Source organism: Oncorhynchus keta, chromosome 4 (genome assembly GCF_023373465.1).
Source record: "Oncorhynchus keta strain PuntledgeMale-10-30-2019 chromosome 4, Oket_V2, whole genome shotgun sequence".
NCBI lineage: Eukaryota > Metazoa > Chordata > Actinopteri > Salmoniformes > Salmonidae > Oncorhynchus > Oncorhynchus keta.
Genome location: NC_068424.1, coordinates 15,668,638 through 15,688,238, shown reverse-complemented (window position 1 = coordinate 15,688,238; position 19,601 = coordinate 15,668,638). Strand labels below are relative to the sequence as shown.

General features: G+C 42.6%; 2 protein-coding genes across 3 annotated transcripts in view; one reads left to right on the top strand and one right to left on the bottom strand.

Annotated features, from left to right (window-relative positions):
- Positions 1-2,824: 2,824 nt before the first annotated feature.
- On the bottom strand, positions 2,825-9,399 carry LOC118369766 (SKI/DACH domain-containing protein 1-like). Its single transcript, XM_035754443.2, has one exon. The coding sequence runs from the start codon at positions 8,511-8,513 to the stop codon at positions 5,886-5,888; it is 2,628 nt and encodes an 875-aa protein (XP_035610336.1). The 5' UTR covers positions 8,514-9,399; the 3' UTR covers positions 2,825-5,885.
- Positions 9,400-12,763: 3,364 nt separating this feature from the next.
- The window catches only part of LOC118369759 (protein AF-10-like), a 94,279-nt gene continuing 87,441 nt past the window's right edge, over positions 12,764-19,601 (top strand). The window contains exon 1 of one of the 2 annotated variants that reach the window (XM_052501291.1): positions 12,764-13,894. In XM_052501291.1, coding sequence (XP_052357251.1) covers positions 13,861-13,894 — 34 coding nt within the window. In that variant the 5' untranslated portion in view covers positions 12,764-13,860. The remainder of the gene's footprint in view (positions 13,895-19,601) is intronic. The other variant, XM_052501304.1, reaches the window with a different exon arrangement.

Here is a 19,601-nt window from a genome sequence, read left to right as displayed (position 1 = left end):
GGAAAAGGACTTACATTTTAGATTTGAATCACGAGTTGGCTAAACATTAGAAGGGACTATCCCCTTGTTTCTTCCTCCCTTTTTGCTTCAGGCAGTCAGTCACATTATGGAAGCTAAGAGGAGATGTGCTGTTATGTTGCATGATTACACCTTTGTTATCATGACTACTAACTCTGCTGTTCTGCCAATGGAGGCCAAACCAGCATGTTTACAGAAGTCAGCGTTGTAAAACAGCCGCTCTTCGGTTAAGTAAATAACCACCATTGTCAGTGAGACAATAAAACATATGGGTGTTTCATTTGTACGGTCTTTGACTCATAAGGACTGAACTGAAATATTTTGTTTTGAGAGTTTGAGTTTCTACGGATGAGCTGATAGTTCGTCATGAAGTGTTTCAGCCTATATGAGCTTCCGTTTCAACGGGACTGGACCTTACAAATCGACTGGTACAGCTTCGGCGTATGGAGTAGTTTATATGGGTCTCAGGCACACACACAGGCGCACACACACAGGCAACTCTCCATAGTCCGTTTTAAAATACCACCTAATTCCAAAACCATATACCCACAAACCAGGGAAACATCGTAGCAGGGTTGAAATGCAGGGTAATGGGTCACCTATAGAACCATGGATGTGAAGGGGATAATTGCATTTTCACTGGTCTACACACTCCTATAGTGTGTAGGCCTGTTAGTAGTTGAAGTACCGGCTACAGCAGCATCATGTGTGACGGTGGTGGATGTGTCGTGACTGAAGCAGGAGTGCTGCCTGTTTCTTATGGCTTCTGTCTTGTTATAGGAACATGATATGGCTGGTTTCAAAATCTATTAATTTCAAAATAATTCTGCTTTCATTAATATAATTATTGAACTACTAAAAATCGTGGATGGAATGACTTAGTCAGGTCATTAGATTCAAGCGCTGGTGCAACATCGTGGCCAAATCAGTGTGGATTTCTGCTGTTCATGGTCTTTGGCACATCATTCTGTGAGGTCATATAGCCTAGTAGTAGTACTTTGGTCTGGCTGCATTTGCCTATTGAAATTAATACATTACATAGCGCCTAATAATCGTTGAAAGTAGGGCTAGACCTATCATTATTCCATTAAGACTATTGGTAATTCGGACAATTTAGTGCACACAAAATACATATATTACTTTGGCCAAAGGATATGTGATTACTGGTCTTCATGTTGTTTAGGATCAGGCCATATCAGACTGCATGGGACGGGTTAACACCGGCAGCATTTGCCTATTGTTTACAGCCAGTGTGGGGGGCTCCAAAGTGACATATGCTCACGTAACCCGAACTCTCACGGAAATCTCCCATTGATATCAATGCAGAATTTTACTTGAAGGTCGAGTTACTTACTAACAGTGTGTAAAGAATATATATATGGTAAAGCGAGGTGCAGACATTTTGTTTGATGATGCATAATTAACTATTGTTTCCCTCAAGCGACCAATGAAAACGATATATAGATGAAATTGTATTTATGTAAGCTAATTGTATTTAAGCTAATAACTTCTGCGTGTGTGTTCCAATTGCCCTGCACAACTTAAAATATATTTAATTAGCCTAATTCATTCAAATGATTATTTGTTCATTTAGTCATAAAGTATTTTGAGTTCTGTGATATTGAATAGTCTTGTCAACAGGCAACAATCTTTTTCATATATATTTTTTATAGGCCTATAATATAAAGGCATTCTGACAACTTTTATCGATCACTTGTATTTAATTGTCTGATAGCTAGTTGCGTTGTGCTGAACCTGATTCAGGCTGTCAGCGTTACTCCTATAACCTGGTTTTTAAAACAAGGACAGCAGCTGGGAATACTGTAGGCTATTTGAGTGCCTCGGATGCGATAACTGTCCACGCAGCGATGGCGCCAGATTGAGTAGCCGACCTCTTTAGTAAATTGCCTGAGGTTTCCCTTAATCCAGCTTGTGTTTTAACTCGTTAAATTCCTCTCTGCCGAGCCCCTGTTATTCGATAGAAGTTATAGTCTATTGGTTCGCAATCGGCACTGGAATTTACCTCTAGAATGCTTTAGCTTTACATGCTCCTCTGTCTCAGTGAGCGGCCTGCTAACCTCCACCCATAGGCTACTGTGGGCCGGGCCAGGGTTAGACAACAGGACTCCCCCATCAACCTCCGGGTTTACCATACCATAAAATCCCATTACTCAAAACCGGAACAGAGAAACAAACATGGAGGTTGATGTCGACTGTGTCAATGGTGAAGGGTTTGGTAAGGAGGCCCACATGTGTACTACATGTTTGTATATAGAACTAGACGGTTGTACTGTCTTGGCCTATGTTAACATACGTACGTAATTACTCAGAAGTAGGCCTATATCATGCATGGTAGTGTAATATATATTTTTAAATTTTACTAGGCAAGTCAGTTAAGAACAAATTCTTATTTTCATTGACGGTCTAAGAACAGTTGTTCAGGGGCAGAACGAAAGATTCGTACCTTGTCAGCTCGGGGATTCGAACTTGCAACCTTTCGGTTACTAGTCCAACGCTCTAACCACTAGGCTACCCTGCCGACCCACTATGTGGGTCATAGTACGGGTGGGTTACATGTCAATAAAGTTCAGTAACCCAATGCATGGAGAGTAAAACTGTTACCTTGCACCAATAGATCCTACCCCAAAATGCATGCTGATTACGCATTTGTCCACAGAACCAATGCTCTGTCAACATGGTATCCTCTTGGTGACGATTCAATTTACATAGGCATACAGTGTATCAAATATCAAGATGAATGAAGTGTGTGTTTCTTCAACTCACAACAAAGAGAATGCGCCATCACTCACACTCAGACGTATTTAATGAACACTTCATAACTCAGAAGAAAGGGAAAGTGCTTCAAATCCACCATTCAAGTTTTTCATTTCGAGTGCATCCTCCTACACAACAATGATATACAAAACCCAGTAATTCACAAAAATAAATATATATTTTTTATATAAACAACCAGTGACTTCAAATTTCAGGTCAAAATCCTGACCTCAAGCATTGTATCAAAAAGCTAGGGGAATGAGTGAGAAAGCGGGGCAAAGCAGGAGATAGAGGGGTGGGCCCCATGCCTCGAGCTGCGACACCATGCAATTGTTTACATTGATAGCGTCACTGTCAGAGCTCTGCTGTGGTAGTTCCCTCCGTAAACGCTTCTACCACCATCTCCTTGCACGGGTGATGCTCTCTGGGATCGGCGTGAGAATTGGTAAGTACCTACAGAGGTGTGTGTGTGTGTGCCCTCGCTGAACGCTGCGCTGTATATCCCTCCTCTGGCCCAGTAAACTTTGACACGGGCATTACAGGGTGAAAGTTTCCCTCCTAGAACATATGAATCCCCCTCCCTCTCCTCCCAGGGAGATCTTCCCCTTCCCCCAACTCCCTCTAGGTTGGAGGGATCACGTCATTTTCAAATGGAGAATAAAATGGCTGTGTTTAGTTTAGAGGCACATTCATTTAAGTTTGCTTCTATACACACCTACTCTACAGGGGGAGTACGCATGGTTTGGGGTGGTAGAGGTGCATTTTACACAGATCAATCCATACAAAATCTGAGCATTGAGTTAACCCAAGCTTTTGTCTCTCTTAACTACAATCACCAATCGAATGGGCCTTTGTTTCTGTGTTTACTGCTGATGTTGCTGTGAGAATCATGATGCATGTGGTTTGTTGTTATGTGGTTTGGTTATTCTCTTTGCTACAACTTCAGAAAATCAACATGTTACGTTGTGGGAAAATATAGATATTTAGATGCAACTTCAATTAAATTTGACTGAATTTGTATTTTTTTTGTATATTCTGTGTTTTTCTATCAACAACATCAGAATATTTAACATAATGAAAAAAGTCTGACATACATTCATCGCGTGTAAATATTACTTATGGTTACGTGGCAAAATTTGGAAAACATTTTTTCCGATTTGTTACACAAGAGAAGAAAGTATAGCCTAATCTATATCAGGTGAAATGGGGATATGGAGAGGGCCATGGCATTTTGTGTAAATCTCGAATCACTGCAGAGTGCAATGCTATTATAATAAGGTACAACTAGCTTTGTGTTTGGGCCTACACATTTTCGACTGACTGCTAATCCTCTGTAGACTATATTTGAGTAATTTTGACCGAATGGTGAATTTCTCAGGTCAATTCAGCACGGTGGGCTTCACCGCAGAATGTAAACAGGTAATTACGCATTTACCCACTGAGCTAATATGTAACTATTCCACAGCAACTTGCTGTGCTGGGCATTTCAGCATGCTTTCAGATGCAAGGGTACAATTAACAACGATATTACCGGTTTGACCTAAATATGCAAATAGTAAACAATCCAACTTCATGTGTTGGCTATGGATGGCCACAAATAACCAATTATAAATGTTAAATATTTAAGTGGACATAGGCTAATAGCCAACCTTATTTTAAATGTATTTTATTTTAAGCTTCTCTTCAACAATCACCTCTTTCATAATAGGCCAAGCAAGCCTACACTCCTCAAGCTGAAATGGGGCCGCGTGTGTCAACGTGCAATGCATGTAGGCCTATCACTTGTGCCTCCACGTGTTGTTTCTAAATTACATTAGGCTCAGTGTGTTGTAAGACACCCTTTGGTGGGTTTGTGTTTTAGTGTACAACCCCCAAACTGGTAGGACAGGAGGGTTATTTTCATAGTATATTCACGATTTTTCGTGTAGGCTACATTAGGGCTATGTGTGTTTCAATTAATCAATAAACCTGTAATATATAGGAAAATGTCCCACCAAAATGCAAAAACATGTCAAGGTTGTCAGGACGTGTGGTTTTTCACGAAAAGGCGTGATCTGTGTCAGGCCTGGGCGTTTCTCTCTGTGTGATTGTCTGTATGTAAGGTCTGCACTGTTATGGGCCTGAATGGGCGCTGGTAGCTGTCTGATTACAGCCAAACATAAGCTTTGCAGGAAATACAAACAAGGCTGTTCACAAACACTCTGAAAAACGGAAAGCAACACAGCCAGATCAGAATAAGAGTCAAGTACAATTATTTTACAATTATGTCCTATTCAATATATATCCTGCAATCAACGTTGTGAATTTTGACTTGCATGAAGAAATTAATCTACATTTGATATCGAATTTAAAAACAGTTATCTGAAAATAGATACAATTGACCCAAACTCTGGCAAGCATCAAATTAAAACCGAAATTAGGGGTTCTATTAGGTTTTTAAAATCCTATGGAAAAACAGCAACTACAACTCGTAATAAGGCTAAGGTGACAGACAGTAGGCTTAATCATGTTATTTAAGAAAAACCCTGCATCTGTTGATTAAGCCTACCCAGCTGATGATAGAAAAACACAGACCAGCATAGGAGTGCTGTGATTTTTATGGGGGAGCCTTCCCCTCTCGTTCTCTCACCACAAAGGCAGTACAGCACAAATGTTTACTTCACTGAAACCCTGGTACAATCCAACAGGTCCAGCATCAAGGGGAACAGAGACAATAGATCCGATAAAATTAAAGTAAGCACATTTTGCCAAATCTTGTAGCCTATTTCTTATGGTGGATAGCTTATGAAGAGTTAGTCAGAATAAATCCACGAGGAGGGGTCATCCAGTGACATAGGAAGAGAGGCTCAAAGACGGTCCGCGCGTTATGGAGAATAGCAGTGTATGTATTACTGATCTACAACTCCACAACAACGAGGAATGTTTTAAATCCACAACATCAAATAAAGGAAAACATTTAAATAAAAACAACTGAAGGATGCAATACATAGTGCCTCCCATTCACTTTAAGACTTATGTTGTAGTCAAGGTACTGTAGGTTTCCATCCAGGTTTTTGTTGTTGTTGCGGTTGTTCTTGTCAAAGAAAAAAGCGTCAACATTTCCTGATTCTCTGAGCGGATGGGGGAGGGACTGTCCGACCGCCAGGCTGCCACCGCCACACGGGGTGAGAGCGGGTGGGAGGTCGGGGTCCCCCCAGAGAGTTCAGAGAGTAAGCTGGGCTTAAATCCCCGTCGCTGCCCACAACCAGGGACGGAGGAGCGGGGAAATTCGCCATGAAGCTGAAAGGCCTCTTCAGAGAGGGTGCTACATTACTGGACGCGCGTTTTCGTTTACTCGCCCCAGTTAGATGCTCAATATTTCCATCACAAATCTCTGCTTTGCCCACGGGACGAGAAGATAAAGTCCTGTCAACTTTGGAAACGTTCTGTTTCGCCTGCGCCCTCGAAATTCCAGGCTCCTTCCCCAGAACCAGAGTCCTGCAGTTTTTCCTGACCCCAACTCCGTTTTTATACTCCCCCTCCTCCGAACAAGGGGTGTCTCGAGTGCTCCTGCATTCCTGCAAGCCGGATGAGGACTTGGGAGCCCCAGTAGAACTGTCAATGGCTTTGGTCTCGTTGTTGAAACAGCCAGCAGCGTGTTTGATGTCGCCGCCGGGGTACTGGCCATTGTTGATATCCGCCTCGTCTCCTTTGCAGTGGAACCCGGAGGCCTTACTGTTGTATTCGAATTCATCATAGCTTTGCTCCACTTTGATTTTCACATTCTGCAGGTTGAAGGGGGGAGTCTTGACCGCCCTGCCACTGTTGGGGAGGGGACCCGCGGCCACTGAGAGCTCTTCCGGCTCGGTCTTAATAGTTTTGAGCGGAGAGGGCAGTTTCAGGATTGGGCTAATTCTCACCTCTCTCTTTAGATTTGCAGCTAATGAAAGCTGGTTGTTGTCTGTAGGCTTGGAGTGCTTTGTGTCTTTGTCATGGGCGCAGTGTGAGCTCAGGACTGGGGGGCATTTGTTTGCGTGTCCCGGTGTCCTGTGCGCAGGAACCGCTTTGTTCCCGTTGGGGTTAGGTGAGGGGCTCAGTGCATAAACTGCTCTCTTTATCTCTCTTTGGGTCTGGGTCTGGACCTGGGACTCAGGAACCTTCCTGTCTCTCCTCTCAGTGAAACAACTCCCCCGGATGACAGGCGAGCTGAACCTGTGTGTGTGTGCGTCCTGCTTGGCCTCCCTGGCTGTAAACTCATATTTCTGTTGTTTCCCTTGAATGGCATAGTCCACCTGGCTGGTTCCACCCTGGACAACCGGTATAGATGGCTGCTGCTGGTGGCTGTAGTGGAAGGTAGGCTGCAGGAGCAAAGGTGCTTTAGTGTGCGAGAGAGTTATACTGTTGGACTGAGTTCTAGTGCTGGAGAGAGTAGTGGAGAGAGTTTTAGCGTTAGGCAGAGTTCTAGTGGGGATATTTTTGGTTGCGTTGACAGAGGAGAACCGGGCCCTCCTGAAACGGATGGACTGGACAGAGACCTGACTGGACACAGAGCTGCTGTCAGACTGAGATGAACTCTCCTCGTCAGAACTGACCTCAGAACTCTCCAACGGGCTCTCCTCTTCATCATCCTCATCTTCCTCCTCATCAGAGGTCCCAGAGTTGCTGCTTGTGGATAAACTGGAGCCGAAGTCCGAGTCGTTGTTGAGCGGCTCTGAGTAGCAGCTGGATTCGGTGTCACTGCTGTAGCTCTCCGGGAAAACCCCTACATGCTGCTGCGGGTGAGGATGGTGGTGAGCTCCGTGGTCGAGGTAAAACTCGTGTCCAAGATGGAAATGGCCCAGAGCTGTCCCGTTGTGGTTGTGCTGGGTTTTTGGCTTGCTGCAGCACTTGGGCTGCACGAGAAGCACCGGGTGGTGTGCGTGAGGGTGTGAGTGTGTGTGTCTGCTCCTGCTCCACGACTGCCTCGCGCCGCCGCTGTCCCTATCCCTGCCGCCGCCCCCCTCGCGCCTCCTCTTCCTTTTGTGAAGTAGGTCGCCGGCTGCGGAGAGCCTCGACTGAGCAGCAATGGCGGATTTAAACAACACCGGCTGACGGCTCACCACGCTCCGGAAAAACGAATGTCTCTGGCTAAATGCAACGCAATTGCCCGGTATTTGAGCTGTTTCATAGTTTTTAAAAGGTTTACATGCCGACTTGGTGACAAAGGAATAATCCCTCGGTCGGGATTTATTGTAAATTTGAGGTAGATTGGAGTCGGGGCGCGAGGTTGGTTGCTCTCTTTTGCCGGATTTGTTGAGGGATAGAGTCTGTGGCACGCTGTGCAAACTTAACCAAACTTTCTCCTTCCATAACCCAGTAGGGTGCGTGTCCGCGTGAAACGTGCCCTCGCCCACATCCTCGGGTAAACTGGCCTTCTTTGCTTTTCTTTTGTTGGATTTTAACACGCGTTCCGTTTTGCAGGATAAATAAAGCGCCTCCACATCCTCCCGTGATATCAGAGTACATTTAGCCGCGTGGAAAGCAATAGAATTTATTGCTTTGAGCTTTCTCAGCTCCTCCAAATCACAGTGGTGTTTTTTAACGTTCAGGTGGTCCATGCGTTTGTGCACGGTGGTCCGGGGAATATTTTTCAGTAGGTCAGTGAAGACCTGGGAGAGGGCGAACATTTGTTTTCCTTTTATCAGCAGGTATCCCAGCCTCACTCCCTGCATCTCTTCAAACCCACACTTCAGGTCTCCCATGTTGCTTTTCCCTCACTATTGTAATAATCCAAGCATTTATCTCGATCAATTGTCCTCGTGCAGCTATGAAAAGAAAAAGGAATAAACTCCTTGTTTTGAGCTCAAGGCATTCTGACGCGCCAGGCGGCCGCTGCGTCCCAGTACCTCCACGCTGTCATGGACAGGCAAACTTTGAGATGCGGAGTTAAATGGAGCGGTGTCGGGTGGGATCACAGCATCTGTCCTCAGGCCCTGCCCCGGACCAGGCATGGTGGAGGAATGCGAGGGATTGTACCGCCAGGCCGGCTGCTGACCGTCTGCTAACCCCTACCTGCCTCTCCTCTCCGACTCACTCCCTCTGACCGTCAGCACGGCAGGAAGGTGTATACCACTGCCACAACGAGAGGATAAAAAAGAGAAGAGAGGGGTAGGGAGAGGGAGCGAGCTACAGAGGGAGGGAGAGAGGGGTAGGGAGAGGGAGCGAGCTACAGAGGGAGAGAGAGAGAGAGAGAGAGAGAGAGAGAGAGAGAGAGAGAGAGAGAGAGAGAGAGAGGGGGAGGGAGGGAAAGAAAGAGAGAGCGAATAAGAGCCTAAATGCAGCTGCTATCCTGGCTGCAGGGTTAGCCACAAATAAAATGACAGAGGGGAAGTGCGCGAGCCCGGAGACACCTTCATCAATTAATGCCCTCAGACTCGAATCCTATTGGACGCCACTGACAGGTGATGCAATAAAAATGGGTATTCCACACCCTGAGCCCCCCCCATCTCCGTTTGTTAAGTACATAATGCCGCTATGACAAGTTCATATTTCAATATTGTTTTTTAAGAGACAAGGTGAAATAGCTGAACCGGGAAACTCGTCTCCTATACCCTGCTAGTAATATTTATGGCGTTATGCCTATAGCGCTGTCAGGGAAACCAAGTAGCATTATTGAGAGAACATATAGCCTATCATTACAAATAAATATATAGATGGCATACGCCAATAAAATATAAGTGATTGAATTCAGACGTCTGTTAATTTGTGTAACCCCTTCACTAATTCTATTATGATGGATTGGTGCATTATAGCTGTCTTTCCAATGGACTCGGAGACAAAGAGATTTTCCCTTTTCACCTATTTAGAATGCTCTTCGGACTCCAACATTTAGAGTGTCGAGTTATACTCGACAATTATGCTTTGGCGTGAGCTTTTATAGTTCTGTGTGAATTTCGAGGTTGAAAGGAGAGCTCGTTCCAACGACGGTTAGCCAAACCTCTGCGCATAACCACACATTTGCACAGATCTTATTATTTCCAAAATAAACTACATACATGTTGTTATAGGCCTATTCGGCTACATTATTCATTTTGCTAAATGTATTTAGGTTGCAAACTTGGTGTGTGTGTGTGTTTCTTCGTTTTCTCTGCATTGCCGCAACTGTGCCATTCACCTCGGTATTAATGATCAGTCTATGTCTCGCGGGGATATTTTAAACCGGTAAATATGCTCTTTCTATCCTGGTCACCGAGTCTGCTGTTCCCCGGCCCAACACGATAAAAACACGAGCAACGTAACAGACGATTAATCTGGGAAAGGCTCGTGCTTTTAACATGCGGTAAAAGTGCATGCTCAGAGTTGCTTTTCCCCAAGGCGTCTTCCGCAAACTTGATACTAACTAATGGGTTTATTTTATTGCACATAGGCCTATCATTATACATTTTGATAAAATATATTATTACATTATTTTATTTGAGTAAGGAGTAGGCTATAGGATGATTGTTAATTGGTGTGTGTGAGTGTGAAATTGTGAATTTACACTAAGGGTTTTGTGTTCAAGGTATTGTAGCTCCCACCAAACACACACACACACACACACACACTGTTTAAGGCTGTATTATGCATATACTGAAAGCAGAGCGGGGTGAGGCTGACAGGAGAAACGTCACGCTGTGCCATATCATCACTCACTGCGCCCTGATCCTAATGTAAAGAGACCTGTAATGGTTGGTTAATTGTTGTGTATGTGTGTGTGACAACAGGCATGCATGGGAGAGATTTGAAAAAAAAATGGTTTAACTCACTATTGTTTATTATATATTTCACTTGCTTAGGTAATGTAAACATATGTTTCCCAGGCCAATAACGCCCTTTGAATTGATATATGATATGATAATTTATGGTTTGACCGTACAACACCATGATATGGTGACGGTTTGACCGTACAAGTATAGTTGCCTAATTTGATTTAAAAAAAATGTAAACAAGCAAGTCTGATAAGAACAAATTCTTATTTTCAATTACGGCCTACACCGGTCAAACCCCGACGACGCTGGGCCAATTGTGCGCCGCCATATGGGACTCCCAATCACCGCCGGTTGTTATACAGCCAGGAATCGAACCAGGGTGTCTGTAGTGACGCCTCTAGAATTGAAATGATTTGCCTTAGACCGCTGCGCCACTAGGGCGCTAGGCTTTGCTGCCTAGCTGCACCTCTCATTGACCTCGCCAATGATCAGGATCAGGAGAAACCACCAGCGAGGCAATGGCGCTATACGGGTGCGCTATTTAAGGTGAATGGTGAAAAGAACGAAAAGAAAGCATGCAAACCATGACATGGCAGCTCTTTGGGGCTCATAGCTAGGCTCTAACCCTTGAAGACTCGAACCTCCTCCCCACATAGGTAGGTTAGGCCTAATCTTTGTTTATAAATACTTGGCCAAGGAGGTAAGAAAAGGAAAGAGGGTCAGAGGGAGGATAGGACTTTTGAATTCTACATCCTGTTCTTGCGTTTTAAATCTTCCATAACAATAAAGAGAGCCTGTAACCTATAGCTGCTTTTCCACTCATCGCTCCAATGTACTTCGATTACTTGTGAAAATACTGGGGAGTGATTTATTAATTAGCTTATTTCTGTAATTATATTATTATAGGCTACTAATGCCAACCAAGTGGTTGTTGTAATTGTGATGATTTACCCTATTCAATGTATGATTCAGTCATATTATAGACGGAAAAACTCCACTCTCAACTCCACAGAAAGAAATACACAATTTAACCTACCTTTCCCGACTGCTCTTATCTGCTTCAGTGTTACACAGTACACACCCGGTGCTATATGAGACATATATTATCATCAAGTCGTTAGCCGCTTCTAAACCACTATTGCACATGAATTTACGTGTGTTTACTTAGCAGCCTGTGATCCAGGGCGAGGTACAAGTTGAAGCACATCCCAGCCTGTAGCTCCCTGCTGGGAGGGAGGGCTGAGCGGTGTCAACAGGCTGCAGAGTCGGGAGGCCAAATGGCCCTACTTTATTATCGATGCTGAACTTTACGCATCGTCGTTGGGACGATTTCGCGTTGTGCTCGCGGTTTTACCTGAGGTGTGTGTGTCGCCTATATGTAGTAAGTGTGTACGAACGCGAAGAGGAAACACCAATAATAGATCGGCACTATTGGGATAGGAGGCAGTATGAGATATTTGTCCTTTTGAAAATATGACATTTGATTTCATAGCGATTCACCAGTGTGTGTGTGTGGCAGGTCTAATCCAACTCAGCCCCTATCATGACTTTTCCCAATTGTACCATCTTCAGTGAACCGAGTTAACATGCATAAAGTAGGCTATTCTATAGCGTTTGCAGTGTGTGGAAATGTGTTTTGCCATCTGATGGACAAAGGAGAAGGGTCCACTGTTAGCTGAGCTCCACCAACCTGAGGCCTGGGGATTACGACTCGACCTATCTTCCCTAGCCTACGCTCTGCCCGGCCACGGAGGGCCAAGGAGAACCGGGGAGAAGAGCTGTGATCCGCGGGTTTACAATAGGCCTAATATTCGGTTGGACAGTATGTGTATTATTCGCTACACATATATCATGTGGTTTGCAGGAATAAAAACGGTCATAGTTACATGCATAGTTTCATCAATACGTCATACAGACACCTTCATCGTCATCACTGCCCTGTTTAGAACATCTCCTCAATTCTCACTCACCCTGAAGAAGTTGCCAGACAGACATACATATAAAAGCCTGTCTGTAATCCGTTTACGTAGGTGTTTATCACTGTATCTCCAACATTGAGGGAATGCAGGCATAGAGCAAATCACAGGGTTTCCAGGACAACACCATAAATCTAGTCTGATTGGACACAACGATTTTAGCTCTCATAACCATCCTTTCTGTCGTAACCAAAAGCTCAACGAGCCTTTTATGAATAAAACAAAAATAAAGTTTTACAGGGGCTGGGAGGAATCATTTATAGGGGGATCAAAAATGGTGCAGTAATTGACAGTATGATTTTTAGCCCTCTACTCGTCATTCTATATTCTACAAATTCCTTACATTTTCTTGAATTTCTACACGTTATGGACGTTCCCTGAGTGAAGCAATGGTAAAACATGGCATTTTATGTCATACAACAGATAATTAAACGGTGCGATGATGCAAAACACACACACACACACACACACACACGTACATGTAAACTGGGTGAATATCACGTGCCCATCGGATAAGGGCAATTAAAACATTGACAAAGTAGACTGTAATTGTTGTATTTATTTGGCTACATTTGGACCCTTTACCTAACCCATAAAACCAGCTGATAAAAATGTGTAATATAATGTTTCTCATGTTGTAGGCTATACACAATTGATGCATTATCCTATAATTAGGCTTATGTGTTTAACAAGGTAAATTACTGTGAACTTCATTTGCCTCATTTCAGAAGATGTAGATTTACTGGCCAACCTTTTAAAGAAGTTAATAGCCTAAAATAATGAATCAAAATACAACAAATACAATATTTTGAAGCCTAAAATAATGGATTGCGTAGGCCTGTTTGTTTATGGTGCTATTCCCCTGTGCTCTTAGTCTCCCCATTGCAGCTGGGTATTTTCTTGCTCTAGGTATTTGGGAATGAATAACCAACGTTTTGATTATTTATTTTAAACGTAACACGCATTTGTACCATTACACTTTGTTTGCATATAAACTAAACTTTTGGGCTGCTCCTTCGTTTTGTGTTGCACTTCGGTATTCCCATCAGCTGCTACAGGCTATTCAGAAGTTGCGGCTGGTGTTGCCTGCGTTTCTCCGGCCCATTGTGAGAGCAGCCCCCTTGGTCCCTCTCTTCTCTTTCCCCTGAGTTTAGCCCAGCCGGCCGGACGAGTGCAGATGACTCACCAAGAAGGGTCCCAGAGCGGAGGCTACAGCAGCGTGCTACATGGAGGCTCTATATAATACCGGGGGAATACCGCGGCCCAACCGGTAGACGAGCCTCGTGCCTTTCCCGGGGCGCACATTCATCACTCGTGCGGATAGATATGTTTGCTGTAATGTGCACGCGTGCTTTTGGCGAGGACATGGCTGAGCGCGAGGTTTGATGGAGGAGATTGGCGGATTACAGCGAGTGGAAGGTAAGAGGACACACACACACAGTCACACTCAGTCATTCACACACACGCGCACGCACGCACGCACACACACACACACACACACACACACACACACACACACACACACACACACACACACACGTCCGCGCTCTTCCAGGAAAACAATGCAGAACAAAGAACAAGAGTAATGTTTCCCTCTCGTTTACACTTTTCTGGGCCTTTATAGACTACAGTAGGCAATGTGGTTGCACTCGGGTAGTCTTTATGAGATACATGCAGAGTGATACATTGACAAATATATATGGGCCAGTAGAATAGGCTTTTGTGTGTACTCGAAGGGATAACACAACACACATCGATGTTCCATTATGCACATGAATGCAGTTTTCTATATCAAATTATGCACTGTAAAAAATATATTTGTTGACTCAATTTACAAAGGTTTGTTACCAGGCTGCATTAAAATGTCATGTTAACGTCAACCTAAGTAAGTGGAAATGACAAACGTGGATTTAATAACTTGTTGAGTGAACTTGATACTTTTAGTCACTTTTAGTTTTTTTTTTTGTCCTGACAAAGCTACTCAAGTTGTTTTGACAAATTACTAAGTGGAGAGGACAAGTATTTGATAGTCAGAAAAACACAACTTTTAGTTGTTTCAACGTACCAATATTTATAACCTGGCTGCCTTAAAATGGTATGTCCTGTCAACTTCCTATACAGTTAAACTAACTACTTAGAAAAGGACACATTTCAGAACTGACTAAGTCTTTGAAATTATATAATAGAGATTTCAGTAGAGAACCTTATGTTCCCATCTGTCTCCTGCTCCTGTGCAAGCTTTTTCGCCAGTTTCTAAAACTGGCAGTGCACTCAGCAATGTCAACCAACCAACAGAATACTTTAGCTACAAAGCATTCTCAGTAATGGTTAAATAAACGTTTTACTTGTTATTTCTTACATGTGGTTGTTTATATACCTCCATTGAATGCACTAACTAAAGTTGCTCTGCTAAATGACCAAAATGTAAATGTAATAACTAACTGCTGGGTATTATTGTAATGTGTCCCACCCCCAGAAAATAAATATAAGTTATCTGAAGTTGACAATTTCAGTCAACACTACTGTTATGTTGCTTCAGTTGATTTTCCTTATTGGTTATGCATTTCTATGTTGAGTAAACACGTAGTTTATAGCTTATTCAACTTGATTGTTGGTGTGAGGGCAGGCTATTCTATTATGGCCTATGTTTGTGTGTGTGTTTCCCATGTGTGAAAACCACACCGCAAAACGGAAATCCTTCAACCATAATTAAATAATGGAATAATAACTCTATAGTTCATGTTTCGGTGGTTAAAAATAAGAAGCATTAACCCGTGGTTGTAAGTGTGGTAGGGAGGCGCTTCACACTAGAACCCAAACTCTGAAATCCAACAACCTTAAACCCTTTAAACCAACATGCTTCTCTAACACCCGACTCATGGTGTTTTACTAAACATGTCCCTGTCCCACACCCTGCTCCATGCCATTTGTTTTGCAGTGAGTTTAATGGAGACACTTGCTCGAACCACTTGCGGAGAGTATGCTTTTTACGGTTCAAATTCACTAGCCGTGCCAAAACAAATGAATTCCTTGGGTCCGATCCCCCTAAGAATGCGATTTTACATGCAACCCGAGCCTGAAGTGTGAGCTGAGGGGTGGGGGGTGGGCTATGTTCACCCCTCACCCCACCGTGCAGCCCACCATGTTGTGTCTGCTAGTGTTTTCCTGTGCCTTGGCGTTACACAAGCAGAGCAAGCGGAAATTCTCCTTTACAGGCAACCAGTAAGGAGAGGAGAGGAGCGTAGAAAAGAGGAGAGATCATGCTCAACAGGTATGCAGGCTGTTGTTACAGTAGTGTCTGAGGCATCTATTCTGCTGCTGTAGATGTGTGGAATGTGAATTATTGTCAGGGCTAAGCATGACCCATTCCCTTGACATTTCGTGTATGGCACAAGTTTTGGAAGGAGTTTCATTTCACACAAAAATGAGATTTCGTGTAAAGGCTGCTAGGCCTAAACACGTTGTCATTTCTTGTTTTTTACGTTCTCATGTTTTTAGGAAAGCTCAACACGAAGCCTCAGTTACAACACGCCAACACCACCGCAACTCACTCATTACGTTCAAGCCCATCATTTATACCACATCTAACAGCTTAATAGCCCATCATGCTATTCTCGGCTACTTAAAATAAGTAATTTATATCAAATCAAATGTTATTCGTCACATACAGAGTTTACATTAGGTATACAAAAGTGCAGAGAAATGCTTCTGGGCTAGCTCCCTCAACAATGCAGTACATTAATCAATAATAACAACAAACAGTCAATTACATATAACATGTCATTTATGTAATAAAGGAATTAATAATGGTCTGTATTACACTATTTACAATTATGAAGTGGGTCGTGACCTAGTGAATAAATAGTATATTTAATACAACATGTAATTTAATATAGGCCTAGTCCTATGCAATAATTGTATACAATCAAATATAGACATTATCATATAGCTGTCTTCTGTATTTCATTGACAGTGGAGAGATAGATATAGGACTATAGTGGGAATCTAGTTTTAATTGCAGCAGGATTCTTTTACTTCAAATGTAGTAAAATGTGACTATTTGATCAAAAATGTGTACGATTTTAACAAAACAATTGTTGTATCAAAATGTCTTTAAAATCTTAAAACATATATGTCATTTATGAACAGGGATATGAACAGGGATATAGGCTAGCCTATATGTAGCTTAGCTACAATGTTGTGTCTGTCAATAAAAGCAAGAAATAATTCCAAAGGATGCCAATAGGTCTTACCATTAGGAAATGTGGCCTGTGTATGGATGGTGTATACCCCTATTGGGCGGCAGGTAGCCTAGTGGTTAAGAGCGTTGGGACAGTAACTGAAAGGTTGCCGGTTCGAATACCCGAGTCAACTATGTGACACATCACCCCTGGGCAAGGCACTTAACCATAATTGCTCCTGTAAGTCCCTCTGGATAAGGGCGTCTGCTAAATGACTGACATGTAAATGTATTAAATAATCCTCCAGGCCTGAGGGACGTTCCTCTGCCACTCTGACGGGGATAGAGCACACCGAGGTCGGTTGCAGAGGAATGGCAGGACCAGCCGGGTAGTGTTTATGTTTACTCTACCCACGTCAACTATGATTTGGGAAACACATAGGCTTGAAACAAGAAAATCTGGTTGCCTAAATCTGACTATAGCAGTGCAGGCTACACGAAATGTAAACGTCGAATCTTGACGAAAGTAGGCATATACCCTAAAACGTGACATAGAAAATGTATATTCAACTAGGCTAAATGTGGAGATGGGATGGATATATCTGTTAACCCACTCTGTCAATGCAGATACATCAATTGAATAGTTGTTATTAAGAGAAACTTGTGGAGTGTGGAAGAGCCTAACGCAAATGCGCCCAAACTCATTCAAGGAGGGTTCCTAATGATGATGGTCCTCCTCCGCTGTCCCACGGTCTCCTCTCCCCTCCCCCGGAAGAGAAAGAAAAGCTCTCGTCTCTCTCAGGTGCTTCCTTAGCGTTACAACACTATAGCCATAATATGACACTTGAAATGTCTCAAGTGTCATATTGTGAGTTAATTTGTTATTGTTTATTTCACGTTTGTTTATTATCTATATCACTTGCTTTGGCAATGTAAATATATGTTTCGCATGCCCATAAAGCCCGTTGAATTTAATACACGTTAACGGTTAAATGGAGAGAGAGATGGCAGCAAGATTTGTGACCTGTTGCCACAAGAAAAGGGAAAACAGTGAAGAACAAACAGCATTGTAATTACAACCTATATTTATGTGTATTTATTTTCCCTTTTGTACTTTAACTATTTGCACATATTTAGAAATAATGACATTTGAAAATGTCTTTATTCTTTTGGAACTTGTGGAATGTTATGTTTACTGTACATTTTTTTATTGTTTATTTCACTATTGTTTATTATCTATTTCACTTGCTTTGGCAATGTTAACATGTTTCCCATGCCAATAAAGACCTTAAATGGAATTGAGAGAGCGAGAGAGAGCGAGAGAGAGAGGGGGGGGGTTGTCTCCCCATGTGTAGATCCGATTGCCCATCCACAGTTTTGTTCTAGTTCTCAACTAGAGAGAATGTTTCCCACATCAACAGTGTGAGTTGTACAATAAGGCAATAAGTTGTACAATTTTGCCTGCATGGAAATAGTTGTACGAAGCCTAGACATTAATTAGACCAATTATTTGCTCAATATTAAACACAAATCTAAAAAATCTATTCACTTTTTGGGGTTGGTAATTTTTATATAATATTTTATAAATATAGATGCAACGTAGCGTATTTTCTTATTTAGAGTTCGATTATAACTTAAATTACACAATTGTTTTGCAAACCTGTTCCTTCGTATTCCACCGTGTGCCTGACTACAGCCATGAGCCTCGTTAGAAGCTTGTCTATAGGTCTTTACTCTGTGGAGCCTTCGGGTTTCCCACTTAATCCCCACAGCCCATAGGCCTCCAGGCCGCATGCAAGCCAACCCCCATCACCAGTGTCGTAAGGAACAGGACAGTCATGCAGTCATGTAATGTTGGTTTAATGTAGCCTATGGTCTTTGCCCGTGCTAATAACCAGTCTCTCGACTGAACAGAATACTGCCAGATACCGTTGGCTACCATTTGTCTGAAGTAGAAGACAATGTGTGAGGACAGGAGGACATATTTAATACAACAATTCATTGGTAGTAAATTGTATTTTCCAAATGCCTTTTGTGGAGCGGTATGCACATCCATATAAACACCCAGTGCTGGTTTCCGAACGCTGTCCAATTAAAATACACCTTGAAAGCAGCCTACCAAACGCTGTCCAATTACAATACACATTGAAAGCAGCCTACCAAACGCTGTCCAATTACAATACACATTGAAAGCAGCCTACCAAACGCTGTCCAATTACAATAAACCTTGAAAGCAGCCTACCTAACGCTGTCCAATTAAAATACACGTTGAAATCAGCCTACCAAACGCAGTCCAATTAAAATACACGTTGAAAGCAGCCTATCAAAATGCATATTTATTATTTTCTGATTTCCCAATTTCTTTCAAATAAGATTCAAATATTTATTAGAAGTGTTTTTTATTTTGTCATTGACAACTGATATTGTACATTTTTAAGCAGAAAAAAATATTTAGGCTTCTAACTATTTACCTCAGTCATTGAGCATAAGCCCAAAAGGTACAGTTAATGAAATGTAACAAGCGATACGAAAGGGGTGTGTAAAGACAAAGTCAGGAAAGCTATAAGTATGTGGTTGACTTAATTCGGTTAAAAACATACAGGCCAAGTGTAAACGGATAGAAGAACCTTTATTTTTTAGCGGTATTGTTTTGGAGTGAATGGGGTAAATTCGTTTTTGAGTTTTTCTCCAGTGAAAAGGGTTACATTTCACGTTGGCAGGGGCAGGGACAGCAGCTTGGAGTCAGGACAACTGTTTCTGCGATGTTGTCGACGTTCTAAACAGGAAAGACCTAACCCTGACAAATACTATAGCCTTCATCATACATACTATTCTAAACGTGCACAACTCGAACCAGAAATATATAACATATGATATTAAATCCAAGATATCAACAACAATATTTTTCAAACGCTTATCTGACTCTGGATCCGAGTGGCACTGATT